At 40.4% G+C, this 14,977-nt stretch overlaps 1 protein-coding gene across 2 annotated transcripts in view; it reads left to right on the top strand.

The window, feature by feature from the left end:
• The first annotated feature begins 1,220 nt into the window (after positions 1-1,220).
• LOC147795237 (tubulin delta chain-like) overlaps positions 1,221-14,977 on the top strand; it is a 33,740-nt gene continuing 19,983 nt past the window's right edge. For both annotated transcript variants that reach the window (XR_015424051.1, XM_087132174.1), the window contains exons 1-6: positions 1,221-1,378; positions 2,867-2,962; positions 5,420-5,478; positions 5,966-6,085; positions 12,244-12,385; positions 12,878-13,063. Coding sequence is in view for 1 of the 2 variants with exons in the window: in XM_087132174.1 (XP_086988300.1) it covers positions 1,290-1,378; positions 2,867-2,962; positions 5,420-5,478; positions 5,966-6,085; positions 12,244-12,385; positions 12,878-13,063 (692 nt within the window). In the remaining variant the exon portion in view is untranslated. The remainder of the gene's footprint in view (positions 1,379-2,866; positions 2,963-5,419; positions 5,479-5,965; positions 6,086-12,243; positions 12,386-12,877; positions 13,064-14,977) is intronic.

Genomic DNA, 14,977 nt, shown 5'->3' with positions numbered 1-14,977 from the left:
TTGTTTGTGTATTTAACTGTCCTTAAGTGTACAAAATAGTCTGTCGCATCATATCTGCAAAAAAGGAAGTTTAGAAACCATTGATGCAAAAAATTTCATGGCTTGAATTAAAGTATTCTTAGCGCCAGTGAGGTAGGGATTGCCACTCTTTATCTGATATGTATATGTTCTTGGAAAGCCTGGGACTTTGCTAGGACACTGCTCTAGGACAGTAAGAACTTAAATATGCTTCTGTTTGCTAAATTCACTGCATACATGATGTACATGTACGTGTATGTTTGTTTCCATGCTGACACTCGTTTTAACAATTTTGAAGAGATAAATTAAACGGAAATATAATCTTGTTTATTTCCTTCTGCCCTCCAAACACGTGATCATGTTGAAGAGAGGGGATGAAAATGTCTCATTCCACATACTTATACAAAGTGTTAACTCAGTACAACTCTGTACAACTAGGCAATTTGTACAAATTGATGCTTGCCGTAACTGTCCCAGGTCTACAACATCCCAGGTCTACAATGTATCAATATCCTGTGTTGTTTGCATTATGTTAATTTATTTCTCTACCAGATTTGGTACTTTTAATTATTAATTAATATTAATATAATTTGCTCCAAAGTTTTGCTGTACCCTTCCACTTTGACCAATTAGAGCGACTTAGGGAGAAAGTTGGCAAAAAACATACTTTGCTAGTGAGCCCAAGTTAAACAGGACTAAAAGCTCATTTACTGGTACCACTTGAATCAAAGGTCATGACCTCAGACAGTTTTCTAAGTGTGAGAAAAACTTGCCGGTAATTAATGTGACTTCTGACTGTGACTCATTTCTGAACTGGGTAAGGCTAGAGCATTCTTGGGATGCCCTCAATGCAATTTGCACAAGTGTAGATTCCACATATGCCGAAGGAATTGGAACAAATTGTGTTTTACCTTGTTTGCCCATCCTAGCAAAAATAAAAGTAGAAACAAGCTCAAACCATACTTGAGAACACATGGGCCCTGATTATAATATTAACTGTTTTCAAAAATGATGCTTTCAAAACTGACTTTATTAGCTGGAAGGCACAAATACCAACTTTGCCACCTAAGATCACATGTCCCAAGGTGTACTTCAACAGAACAAAATATTCAAAATAATCGTAACTTTTCAAAAAAAAAAAAAAAAAAAAGCTCTGTCTTAGTAACAGTTGTTAATGGGAAAGTATAATAAGAGTCTTTCAGAGGATTAAAACTTTACGTACATTTAACTCAAAACGTTTGTTTTGACAGGTCAGTCTAAACTATGAAAGAATGTCTACGGTGTTTGTACAAGTTGGGCAGTGTGGCAACCAAGTTGGCAAAGAGTTTTACAGAACAGTCAGCAAACTTCAAGAGCAGAGGTAATATTTCCCTAGATGTTGCGTTATATCCCCTAGAACGACATGAGGATGACTTTGAAACTTGTGAATTGCTGAATTTGAAATTGTAAAAGAATTGCACTAGCAAATCTTCAACTGAAGAGCCTCCGTGAGATTACATGTACATACATGTTATATGTATGTAAATGTGTGTTGCCTGTGAGCTACATGTTACTTAGCAGAGGTATAATTATATACTAATATGCCCAGATCTGTTTTGACAACATTCTTTCATAAGATCTCTGCCTAAAAATAATCCTTAATAGTTTCAGCATTTTCCTCTCAGATGAGTTCATAGGGTGCTAAAAGTAGAATAAGTAAAATAAACTTTGTGGATTAATAGGCATTAAGTCACTGTGAGTGCTGCTTTAAAGACGTTGAAGGCACCTGGGTGAAGTCCTCCTGTCGCTGCCCCGAGATGTCGAAGACAGCAGAAAGGAGAATCCACCACCTGTTGTCGTGGCTTTACTATTTAACCCATAGCTGGAGTGATGGTTGACATGGCACCAGGGCGTGTCCACACACCGGTGGGCCTGCACGCAATAACTCTGGGGGCTGATGCCGCTTCGAGATCTGCTGCAGTTCAGCCTGGGGTTGCAAGATACCCAGTTACCGTGTGTTGCCTTGAGGAGGCACTGTAGTAGTCTTGAAGACAGAAAGGCTGTGTACTATCAGGGGAAGACTTACACGCTCAGTTCCCCTTTCACCCTGATGGGGCTAGCTAGCAGCAGCAGCAGATGGTAGAAAGCAAACTACATTAACACTACTGCACTAGACACATTACCCACACCCTGTGGCAAACCCACCAACACACCCATATCTGTTTTACATGCAAAGTGTGGACATTCCTTTGTTCTCCTGTGGTTAAGGAAACTTGAGGAAAATGTTCCTTTTTCTCCAACTTGTATAACTCCGTCAAGTTGGATTTTTGACGATGATTTCCTGGACTGTTCCTCTTCATTTTGCCAATAACTTTGACCCCAAAATGCCTCTGAAACTGTTTGTCAGAGAGGGGACAACATTGTGTGGACTTGTGTGAGTCCACACAATGCCATAGCACCCTACATTATGGGAATATCTTTTGTGCAGAGGTGCACACTATGTTTGCCACTCCTGCACACACTAATGACATCACACTTTGTTATACTGTACATCTGAGCCAGTGGGGGCTCATGCTTGTACATGTATTTATAAGCACCATTGGAAAGCACAAACAAAGTGTCTTGTGATTACATGTTGTTCAAATGCCTACCGGTCTGGTGTCTGACTTTCTTTTGGGATGAAGATCATATTGTGTCAGATGTTACAGATACATGTATTTGTTGCAGGTTTGATCATGACAATTTCCAGCCTTTAAATTCAACCTTTCCTTACAGTAAATTCTTACAAAACAAGCTGCTGATTAATACAGTGGTTCACGATATGCAGATATGTTTTTTGCCCATTTTTCCCTCATATTTTCTTTTGCAGACCAATATTTGCAGACGGGGATGGGAAATGGAGATGTATTCATGTGGACAGTGAAGCAAAGGTTGTCAAGAGTCTTTATTTTGCCAACAAAAAGTGGTAAGTGACACAAGAAATGAAATAAAAATGTGTGTAAGTGTACTTATGTAGGAGGTCTACTTTAATCAAGTATGGATCAAGTAAGGTTATTTGATTAAGGTTAATAATGCAACGTTAAGCCATATTGACTTTTGCTGACAACAATCTTCTTCTGAAAATTAAATCTTCCGTGTTGATTTAGGAGCATTTTATCCACCCAGTTTTTAAGATATCATTTACATGGCCAGATTTTTCATGACATGGTTAAATTTTCCCAGCAAAAAGCAAGTTTTGTTGTGTTTGTTTGAGTGCTAAGTCGTAAGAAAAAACGTGAAAGACACATTTAGGGTTCCAGTGAGTTGCAGTCATAGTGGCATTGATTTCCTGATGGTTTTGCATTTTTGCTATGATATGAAAACTCCACAGCCTGTTCCATATATGAGTTATGTGTACATGTAGCTACATGTACTTACCGAAATTAAACCAGAGACTCTGAGTTTTAATCAAATCGTGAATTTAAGGCTTGTGATTATTTTCAGTGGTAAGCCTGATTCGGGTGTATCAAAAGAACCCGAAATGAAGGAAACAAAAATAGAAGTTGTACAATATCAAAACAATTGTATTACAAAATTTACACTTTGTGCAGCATTTGGAGAATCGAACTTTAAAGCACATACCGGTATGAGCTTCAATTGATCTTCAGTCACTTTGTGAAATGTAGTTGTACAAAATCAGTCAATCAATGGACTTTTTCTCACAAAATAATTATTTCTGTTGTTGGCTTTCTTACTTAGTGCAAGATAACTGTCACTTGTCTCTTCACAGTAATAACAAATTTTCTGCAAGATTTCAATCCAAAGTCCTCAAACAACACTGAAATTATTATTCAGCTTTTTAGTCTTTCAAGGATTGTTTTAGGTTTTGTTTTTGTTTTTGTTTTCACCAAAATGCTCCGAGCATCGTATAACAAACTGGCTTCAATAACAGAATTTATTCCACCCAAAACTTCTATTTTATTGTATGGTAGTACAGTACACTATTGGAACAAGTGCTTATAGTGGACTGTACAACCACACAATACTACACGCTTTGATTGTATTCATAGGAAGGTTTACCTGGACTGCAGTCTCGCTACAGTGTTACGCAGTGCATCTGTTCACCCGTTTTACGGTCGGGTAGATTTACATGTACTCAATCTCAATGCATCATGTGGCCAAAAGCAGGTTTTCTGAAGGTCGTGTTAGGTTTAAAGTTGTCACAGAATGAGCTAAACCTAGTGGCCATCGGGTTTATTCTGTGGATTGTCTTGAGAGGCTGAAGGTTGCTGAGATTGGGATAGACATATGGCTTGTTTCTACCAAATTTGGCCCCAATTAGCTTGGCCAAGAAGGTCGAGATCAGGACTGATTATCAGTGCCAAACTACCAATGAAGTTAAACCTTCAGAGGGTTAGGATTCTGAAGTGGACCATGCCAAGCATACCCTCAATCTGCCATCAAATCTCATGCCTGCACTCTAGACAAACAGATTTCATTTTGCCCACACTCACTCATCACTTGTTTTCTTATTTTAAATGTCCTTCCTTCTGTTTTCATGGTTGGGAGTCTCCAGAACAAAACTGATGGCTGAGTATATGATACCCAATAATGCAATGCTAGAAGGGTAAAATTTTGAAATGATGAGCGATCAAATGGAAAACTCGTGACTGGCTGTAGCTTGCCTCGGTGGGAACTTAATGTAAGTTAATTGGCCACATGGACAATTTCATTTGGCATAGTACATGTAGGTCATCTTAGATGTACAGAGATGGCATTAGGCCACAGTAAATGAAAAAAAAAACGGATAGTTGGATCTCTCATGATACTGCCCCACAAAATTCTGCCACCTTGTTGACAAACCGACTTGGGATGGATGTACTCTTGACAAGGTCATAACTGAAGTGCACAGCAAGTACATGTTTAACGAACTACATATCCTTGCCCTTTTTGGTCACAGCGACCGCTAAACCATTTGATGGACCCCACGTGACCCAGCCTGTCCCCATAAACACTTAACTACATAAGATAATATAATATAAGAGTGCACACAGTGACTGTTGGCACACGATGCAAAAGGCATGCACGTGTACACCGCACATGGGCTAGACCATGGTGAATTGGTGCATGCAATGCACATGTACATACACAGTAGGCCTGCATGGGCCAGATTTGCCCACCTCCTTGGTCAAGGTTGGAAAACTGGGGGGAAAGAAGCTAAAAGGGCAAAGGTACATGTATCTCTGTAAAGAGAAAACAAACAAGTTGGATGAGCCAAGTTTACCCCTTTGGTCTCTCATAAGTTGCCACCAGAAATTTAAGAGTCTTTGGAACACAGCAGATGGAATTAGATTAACCATGTTTACACTTGTTCTCATATCTAGACCTTGGTTAGAATTCAATGAATGTACAGTTTAGTTTGACTTTATTCCCTGTTCTACAGCTTAAGAGAATCGAATATTGTGAGTGGGAAGTATGGAAGAGGAACTAATTGGGCTATAGGTAAGTACAGATTTTATTACTATAAAAAAATCTTGATATTGAGAGTCAATGGACACATATAATCTTATATACATGTACATGTACTTATCCTGGAAATGAAAAATCAACACAAGTGACATTCTTGAGATCGTAATTTGTTTTACACAGAAATAATGCAATGAAAATCTTATTTCATGTTTCCTAGCAGAGAAGACTAAATCAGATAAATGGTCGTTTATAATGCCCCTTGGGCTGAGGTATCATCAGTGTCCATTCTCTTGAGCCAGTCTTAAATGTTCACAAATGATCTAAGACCAGCCAGGCACACTATTTACTCTCTTGATAATGAATGAAATTTTGAACACTCATTAATACATTATTCCTTTTATCTTTTATATTTCATGGCCCACAGCAATCTGTTAACCATGACAAACATGAAAGTCTTGTTCAAAAAAACAGAAATTCAAGCAGTGCCATATAACCTTTTTAAATTTTGATTTCTATGCAGGGTACCATGAAGATAGTATCCTGTCACATACACTTGAGGTGCTGCGTAGAGAAGTAGAGCGTTGTGACAGCTATTGCGGTACTGTCATGATTCACAGTTTAGGTGGAGGTACTGGTTCGGGTAAGCTGTCGCTCCTTCTGAATGAAGCTGGAACTCAGAAAAATTAGTGATGAAAAGCAAGTGCTTGCAAGAGCGCATGAAATGAAATCAGGTTTTGCATGCACAAGGGAGTGCTCATACATGTAAGTGTTATCATGTACAATAAACAATGAGCTCTTTTTAGGGTTGCTCTTGACCTTTCTGGTATTCCTGAATAGTGGCCCATGTTGAGTTGATTACTCTTTTATACCAACGTTATTATGATTTACTGATACACTACACTATACATACACATGTATGTGAATGCTGAATGTGAAAGAAGCATAGAAGGTAGAGGAAATGTCTGAAATTGACGTTTCCTGTTGAAAGTGTGAGATTTTCCATCTATTAAAAAATGCACTGGTTATAAAATTCTATTGGAGGGAGATTGTTTTCAGGAAACTTTGGACAGTGTACTATAATCGTCCTAAACTTTGTAGATTCAGAATTGTGAATATACTTCAATACTGATGACATCACACTTTGTTTACCTGTATGCTTTCCTATGGTGTTTAATAGATAGTGAGATTCTTCTGACTGTACAGGAAATTTCTTAAGTCATCGGTACATGCTGTAGTCCCATTGCTGATCAATCAGTTGACATTTGCTTTTTATAAAGATGGAGGTGTTCTCAAACCAACAAAAGTAGATATGGACTTTTTCCAGTTTCTTTTCCACTCCAGTCTCTGACGTCTTATACATGTATATCTCTTTGTTAAGTCATAATGCAAAATAAGTAGGAACATTTTTGAATGGATCTGGCATTATTCTTGACACGACATGTATTATTGCTCTTCAGCCCTGGCTAAAATTGGACATGGGCCTCCCAGTAGTATTGCTATCCTCACAAGGCTTCTACTCACAGCTACTTTTCCTTTCTGAGTAAATACTACATGCTTTTATTGGTGACTTTGAAAAGTGCATCTTCATTACAGCACTGTCCCATTCTTGGATCCGGTGGAGAGGTCTTTTGCTCCACCCACCCAGCATGTCGCTCTTAAGTACAATTTCAGCCTGCAGAGCATGTTCAGGAATCAGACTTGTGGATACTCCTCTGGTACCCACAGGACTGAAGACAGAATACATGGATACTGAAGAATGTTGTTGACTCAGGTTATGTTGAGTAACATGAGACTTTATTTCTAGACTGACATGTGTCCACTTAAGGACATGGGAGCGGCCATGACATGAGTGATGCATGCTGGGATACATATGCATACATTAAGGATGGACAACTATAGCAATTTTCCGATACTGCTACATCCTCTCTTTTAACTTTTGTCTTTGCACTTTGAATAAAATAAGCAACATTATTAAGGAAGTGCTTATTTAATGATTGAGGTGACTTTTTTTTTTAGCATGTGCGAATACAAATGTCAAAGGTAAACACTACCTTTAAATGATGGGGAAAGTGGCAACAACAGAAAAGTTAATAAAACAAAAATCTTTGTGCCTGGGGTTCTGGAGTAGACTGTCCAGCACCCAATGTGTACACAAGGGATTATTCTGCCCTTTAAAGAGTACAGCACATGTGGGCTAGGCAAACTATGTGTATACAAGTCCAATATTCAAGGATGGTTCCAGGTCAGCAGGGGGATAAAACAAAAGTTCATAGGCAGTGTGGGTAAAGATGGAGCTAGTGGATGGTGATCAAATACTCAGGTAGAGCATTAACAGTTACATTAAACAGTCTAAGATTTTTGGGGTTTGGCTTGGATATGCGACTGGAGCATGTAATGACTGGCTGTGGTGTCTGTGCTTGGGTAGATGACAAGGCGGGTTTGATGGGGTTGGTAGGAGGTAGAAGTCGGGCGAGTGGTGTTGCTTGGGAGGGTGTTCCTGGACTGGCAACAAGTGTCTGCGATTGCGGCAGTAGAGGGTGCCTCAGACACTGACAATGTATGATCTGGGGTTTTCCTAATGTTTTGTGACGATTCCAAGCTGATTGTGTCCTTTGGGTGTTTGGAGGCAGACAATTTGGCCCGGGGCGAGTGGGGAAAGTGGCTTGGCGAATTTGTCATAAGAAGATTTCTGGTGGTGGCGTCACTTTCATTGCTGTGCTGTGACGAGTCTCTGTGATGAGTCTCTTGGAGGGGAGCCAAACTGGGGTTGGATGGAATGTTGCAGATTTTCAGGAGATTTTTCCGGTATAGGTTGGAACGTGTGTGTTTTGTCTTCTCAAGGAGTTGTTTAGCTTGCTTGAAGCTTTCTGCCAGGCTGTTCGATTGCGGGAAGTGAGGGCTGCTTGTGATATGCTGGAAGCCCCAAGATTGTGCAAACTGTTTGAAGACAAGGCAATCATACTGTCTTGCGTTGTCACTGATGACGGTGCAGGAAATTCAATGGATGGAAAATTGTCTCTTCAGGATTTCGATGATGGTAGAGGCACTTGTGTTGTCAAGTGAAGCAAAATCACCAAACTTAGAGGCATCGCAGGTCACTGTAATTGGCTGGTGGACGTTGAAGTACTTGAGTGTAGGTGCATGAGCAATCCTGTCCTTGATCTAGAGGAATGCTGTGTTGTGTTGGTCAAGTCTGCATGAGCTCGCATGGTGGAGCAGCTAGTTCACTCAGGTTTGGCCAGGTATTGAGTCACAATGCAAAGGAAGCATTACAAGGCAGTGACACTGTCAGGGAGGGGCATGTCAGTAATGGCACTGACTTTGGCAGGGTCATGCTGGAGTCCATTTGTGGTTAAGATGTGACCAACACCGGAAACTTGTGGCAGTCCGAAGTGGCTCTTTTTAGGATTGAGATGCATGTTCATTTTGCATACATGGTCAAGGACGACTTCAGGTTTCCGTCATGCTCCTCTTTTGTGCATCCACCCACAAGTAGGTCGTCAACTATGATGGAGCATGGAAAATCTGCAAAAAGCTGTTTCATGGTACACTGATACACTTAAGAGGCAGAGCAAATACCATATGGCATGTGAAGAAAGTGATATCTGCCGTGTGGTGTGCTGAAGGTGTCAGCAGTGATGACTTGTAGTCCAAGGGAATTTGCCAAAATGAGCATTTGGCATCTAGCAATGAGAATACTGTGGGGGGACGTCCATCTTGGAAGCAGCTTCCTCTACTGTGCCTGTGGGGTGATGTGGGCATTTATTAGTGCAAGGTTGAGGTCTCGAGGATAAATACACAAGTGTATCTCGTCACTGTTTTTCTTATGGGTTGCGACCATAGATGAGACCCAGTCGGTCGGTTCAGAGTCAGGAGTTATCACCCCAAGGTTGGTCATGCATTGAAGTTCGGCTTTGACTTTTTCTTGCATTGTAGCTGGGATGCAACATAGGGGCAAACGACTGGTATAGCAATTGGGTCCAAGGTCATGGAGTTGACAATGGGAAGTGACCCAAGGGATCCGTCAAAGAGGTCAGAATAGTCTTTGAAGACCTGGGTTGACGCAGTGTCACATGATACATGATATACCATGTTGCTGATGGACAGCACACGAACGATTGCTTTCATTTGTGCATCAACAGTGTGGAAGTCAATTTTGTGTTCAGTTTGTCACTTTGTGAATTGTCAATGCAACATGACAGTGAGGCTAGTCCAACTGTGGATAGTTAATTACCTCCATATGCTACAAGTGTTGTCGATTTAGAGCGATCCGTAGGCTTGGGTGGTGCAATAACATTATAAAGGCACATGGGCAGGACGTTGCAATGTGCACCAGTGTCAAGTTGGACTGGAATGTGTGTGCCATTCACAACGAGTGTAGAGTGGACATCATGTTTCAAGTTCAGGTCTGTGTCATCTAAGGCCTGAACATGAAATGATTCTTGCTCAACTGTGGTGTAGTCGTCTTCATCTGAATACTGGTCTGGGCTGAGAACATGGACGCGTCGCTTACTGCGACAGTAGTCGGCAAAATGGTTTCTGTTTGTGGCAGCTGTAGCATGTCTTGCTATAAGCTGGACATTCCCATCGGTTGTGGAAAGTGCCACAATTTCCACAGGGCTTTTTGGGCCGTGGCTGATGTATACTGCATGTACATGTAGATTTCTGGCTATGGGTTGGCTTGAAACGCTGGGCTTGTTTATTCTGGACAGCACTGATGCTTGAGCTGGACTCCCCTGAGGTACCAGAAGAGGCCGACAACATTTTGGCTGATTTATCATTGATTGTGCAAGCTCCACGGTACACTTTAGGTCGAGTTTCTCAAGTTCAGCCTGGGTGAGAAGAGATTTTTGAATTTTTTCATTCTGCATGCCACACACAAGCCTGTCTCTCAACATCTCGTCAAGGTTTGAGCCAAAGTGGCAATCATTTGCGAGTGCTCTCAGTGCTGCAGTTGATTCACCAGCCTGGCGATATTGGCTTTTGAACTGGAAACACGCCATGATGCTGGACTTTGTGGACTTGAAGTGCTTTTCTAGTCTGTCTACGATTTCCTGGTAGGTAGCCTCATTTGGTTTCTTGGGACTGTGAAGATCACTGATCAACTTGTATGTTTGTGAGCCAACAACTGAATTGGTGGTAGTGTTCTTCTCAAAATATTCGCCGAGGTAATCAATGTACATTTTCCATGTCTCGTTCTTCTCGCAAAACTCGCCAATATTGCCAAAAGTGGCCATGGTGTATCTACAGAACAGTTCCGGTACTTAATGATACCATGAAGAATGTTGTTGACTCGGGTTGTGTCGAGTAACACAAGGCTTTATTTCTAGACTGACATGTGTCCACTTACGGACATGGGAGCAGCCATGACATGAATGATGCATGCTGGGATACATATGCATACCGTACATTAGGGATGGGCCACTATAGTAATTGTCCGATACTGCTACAGATAGCATGTAGGGTTTGTTCTATTATGCTGGAGAGAGCAAGACACTCAGTGCCCCTCAGAGGTACTACTTGGCCCTCTTAATCATTCCATTTCTGACATGATATTAGCGGGCAAAGATGAAGATCTTGCCTTACCATCAGACGGATGATGCAGTCTGCCTCAGCTGCGAAAACATTTAGGAAATGACTGGACTGTGACCTCATGGCCAATAAGATACATGTACATGAACGGAACGACTTTAATATCTTTGTGTTTTCTCTGTGTTTTCACTTACGACTGATAAACCACCCTCATTTGGGTCTCAATCCTTGTGTTTTGTCTTTGATATACAGTACATGTATCCCCCATTTTTATGTTCCACTGTCACGCTAGAGTTATAAAAAAAAAATACATCTTGAAAATAGAGTTATAGAGTTGAGGGAAAATGGATTTGAGCCTGTTTGGTACATGTATTTCAACTACACATTCTGAAAATGAAGCGTATCCGTACCCTGACTCCCATTCACTGCTCATGTTTGAGCTTGCTTTATGTCTGGTGTTTTGTTCTAGACTTTGCCTTTTTGAAATTTTGAACTAGTTTTTATTCGGGGAAAAATAAGGAAATACATGTATAACTTTGCTTAGGGGCAGGTTTGATGTTTGTGTACATTGACTGCACATCAAGACACATTGTAACAGTGAACAAATAAAATGACTAGAGGGGATTTGCACTGCACACATAATGCCTGTTCTCAACCTACTGAACTGACTATATGTTGCTGGTTCCTCCCATTTGTCAATATCTTTGTTTTCTTTTGGCACTAGTCAGGATCCCAAAATCTGTACACCCATGAAGCTACATGTATTTGGTATATTTGGTATGCAATATTTAGCGACATGTACATGTAAGGATCATGTCTAAACTCATAATGGAAGCAAAATGAGCAATTTTGCAAACCTGGGAGGTGGTTTACTGCTTTCGGATTTTTTTTGGGGGGGGGAGTTAGGTGGTCGCAGAATTCAAATCACACTGTAGTCATTTTGTATATATATAGATATGCTTCACATATGGATTCAAGTGGTATTTATTTATGTGTGTGTGGGTGTACATGGATGGGTTGGTGAATGTGTGTGTATGAGACATAGTCCTCACATTTACATGTATACGTTTCGAAAATGTACATGTAATGATCACTTTAGTAAATTTAATATTGTTTCAGTTGTCGTTAAACTTTATTTAAGACTGCTTGATGCTGCCTTATTGTTAGAATAAATAATTTTAAAGGTCAAATCAACTGTCAAAAGATTTTTTTATTGTTGTGATATAATTGATAATAAACACAGTGATGATGTCTCTCTTGCTATAGGGCAAGGTTCTCGTCTTTGTGAGAACATAAAAGATGAGTATCCAATGGCCTACATACTTTCTGCAGTTGTTGCTCCACATATTTCTGGGGAAAGCCCTCTTCAAAATTACAATACCATTCTCTCATTAGGATGGCTTCAGAGGTGAGTATTTCTTTTTGTTAAAAGTTATTTAATAACAAGGCAACTCCAAGCACGAATGTTGCACAAGAACAAACCTGAGGTTAAACATTTGTTTGCAATTGTGTGGAAAAATTTGATTTTAAAATAACATCTGTATGAACTCAGAAGACCTCCAGATCTGTGTATATGTATTCAAGACAAAATGTTAGATGTCAACATCTCAGCAAACAGTAGTCATTGATTCCTACCAAATATGGGTGAATGTTGACTGGCTGATAGCTGAAAAAAATTGAGGGCACTCCACTCCACGTAGAGAGTGTCATGCACATGCATGCTTTGTTCCTGAACGACTTTGCTTTTTTGAAATACTGAGCTAGCTCAGCGTGAATATAGAATAACCAAATGAAACTAACCATTATATATTTTATGTATGGCCCAAGCTTGTTTGCAAATCGCAAAGTAAATTTGCACAAGCACTCCTAAGATTATGTATTACATTGATGATTTCCACAGGTTTTCTGATGCTGTTGATCTCTTCAAAAATGATGAAATTCTCCATCTAACAATGGGAGCAAATGCTGCAAACAAAACGAGAAATTCCCAGCAGACATCTTTAGCTGATATGAATTGTTACATCAGTGATTGCATAGCTGGAATGTGTCTTCCACTTAAAACGAACTTGAAGAAGAATGAAAAAAGGTAGGTATTCCTTCAGCCTCAATCAGTAAATGGATTCATTTCTCTGAATTGTTTATGTATAAAATAACAAGATCTCATGGAAATTAAAAAAGGAACAAATCAAAATGCATTTTGCAATAAATAGTGAGATATTATTCAAGAGAGATAAGACATTGAGATCATTTAAATGAAACCGGCAAGTGCTGTGAAGTGATAACAGGGAACTAGTGTTAGTTTGTATTTGCCTTTCATTGATTACTTTTACTCCAAAAGCAGCCTTCATCTGTCTTTTGTATAATAGCTGAATTGTTTGAACAGGATAGGTGCTTTAGGATGACTGTTATGGTACATGAATTAAGTATCAAAAAGGGAACCAGGACCTTCAACTCCTACTTCTTCAGTAAATTGGTAGTCCTCTGTATTCAACCTACATGTACCCAAACAGTCAATGCAATATGTAAATTTCCCATGCACCTATTATTATTCACTGAAAAGACTTGATCATCCACGGTGCACCCTGACCTCCCACATTACATTGCGGTCACGCTGCCATGTTTGCTCTTCTTTTCTCAGTACTGTAATATAATGGATGTGTCTTTTCATGCATTTGATCATTTGGTCATCAATCCTTCCTCTGAATAAAGGATTACCTTGATTTTCACCTATTTGTGACCCGTCACGACAAAATGAGAGTAAAAATTTCATCTGTTTTGAGGGTTCAAAGTCATATTGAAGAGGAATTCAATTTTTTTGGTTTTGTAATATTTGGAAAGAGTAACCTGTCTTTTATTTAATTCCAAATATTTTGCAGGATCATAAATGTCATTTTCTCAGCAATTTTGACGACAGCATTATTTGTGCCTGGTCTGAAATGGTGAAACAGTTCCGAAACAGTGTCGGAAACAAAGACACAAAGCTGCCAGAATAATGTCACATTTTCACATTATCCTTTTACTCTGAGTGTTCCATGTACATACCACTGGAAAATTCTCTTTTTGCTGAATTCAAAATACCAATATCTCAATATTTGAAAATTATGACTTTCAGCTCATTGAATTTAGTGACACATCACATTTGTTGGTAAGAGTGTTATTTGTACTGTGAGGTTCGTTCCAGCTGCACTTGTGACTACTTTACCGCATTACTAACAGGCCTACACAGAGCTGAACAGGGGCACCCACTTGGATCTGGCTAGGATCTCTGCTTCTGCTGGCAAGCTGGATAAGAATAAAGGCCATAGCCATGCAAAGAAGGGCACCCCCTAGGATCTGGCTAGGACTCCTGTCTCATTTGGCCCTACATAGAGCTGACGGGGAAGCTCCAAGGACCATTGCATAAGACTGCCTGAGCAAGGGCACCAGCTGGCTAGGATCCTTGTCAATCTATCGGGTCTACTGAGCCAGTCTGAACTCCCCAGAGCATGCTTCACCCGACATCTCCTGTGCTTGTCCCGTCATCACTGTGAAGTACACCCACGTCCGTAGACCAACTTGGCCCAAAAGAACCCACTGAATGACAGCACTAGAATCCCCTGCCTACTCCAGCGGGCATCGGCTGCCGTTCTACATCAGTGAGAGAAACCACTTCGCAAAATCAACCTAGCGTACTTCCACTCGTCTTGATAATCAAGACACCAGAGCCGGCTCCCCACACTCTGCTGGATCCGTCCCATCTGATACACCGTCGGGCCACAGTGCTGTGATACCCAAAAGATTTATCAGGTGCCACAGAGCCCACTGGACTGCTATGCCACCAAGGCTTTAGACCACCATGGTCCATCTGCATCCCAGGTTTCAATTTGGTATCTTCAGAACATCTCACCATGCCTGGACTGGAACTTCAACCTGAAATGATTAAGCTCATGCAAATCAAGACCAGGAAGGCTCCTCCTGTGATACGACCCCTCCAGCCTCATCCACCACTTCAGCCACTGGA

This window comes from Acanthaster planci, unplaced genomic scaffold (assembly GCF_054643075.1).
Source record: "Acanthaster planci isolate LZ-2023a unplaced genomic scaffold, COTS_SCS Contig114, whole genome shotgun sequence".
NCBI classification, from domain to species: domain Eukaryota; kingdom Metazoa; phylum Echinodermata; class Asteroidea; order Valvatida; family Acanthasteridae; genus Acanthaster; species Acanthaster planci.
This window is presented reverse-complemented; position numbering and strand designations above follow the sequence as displayed.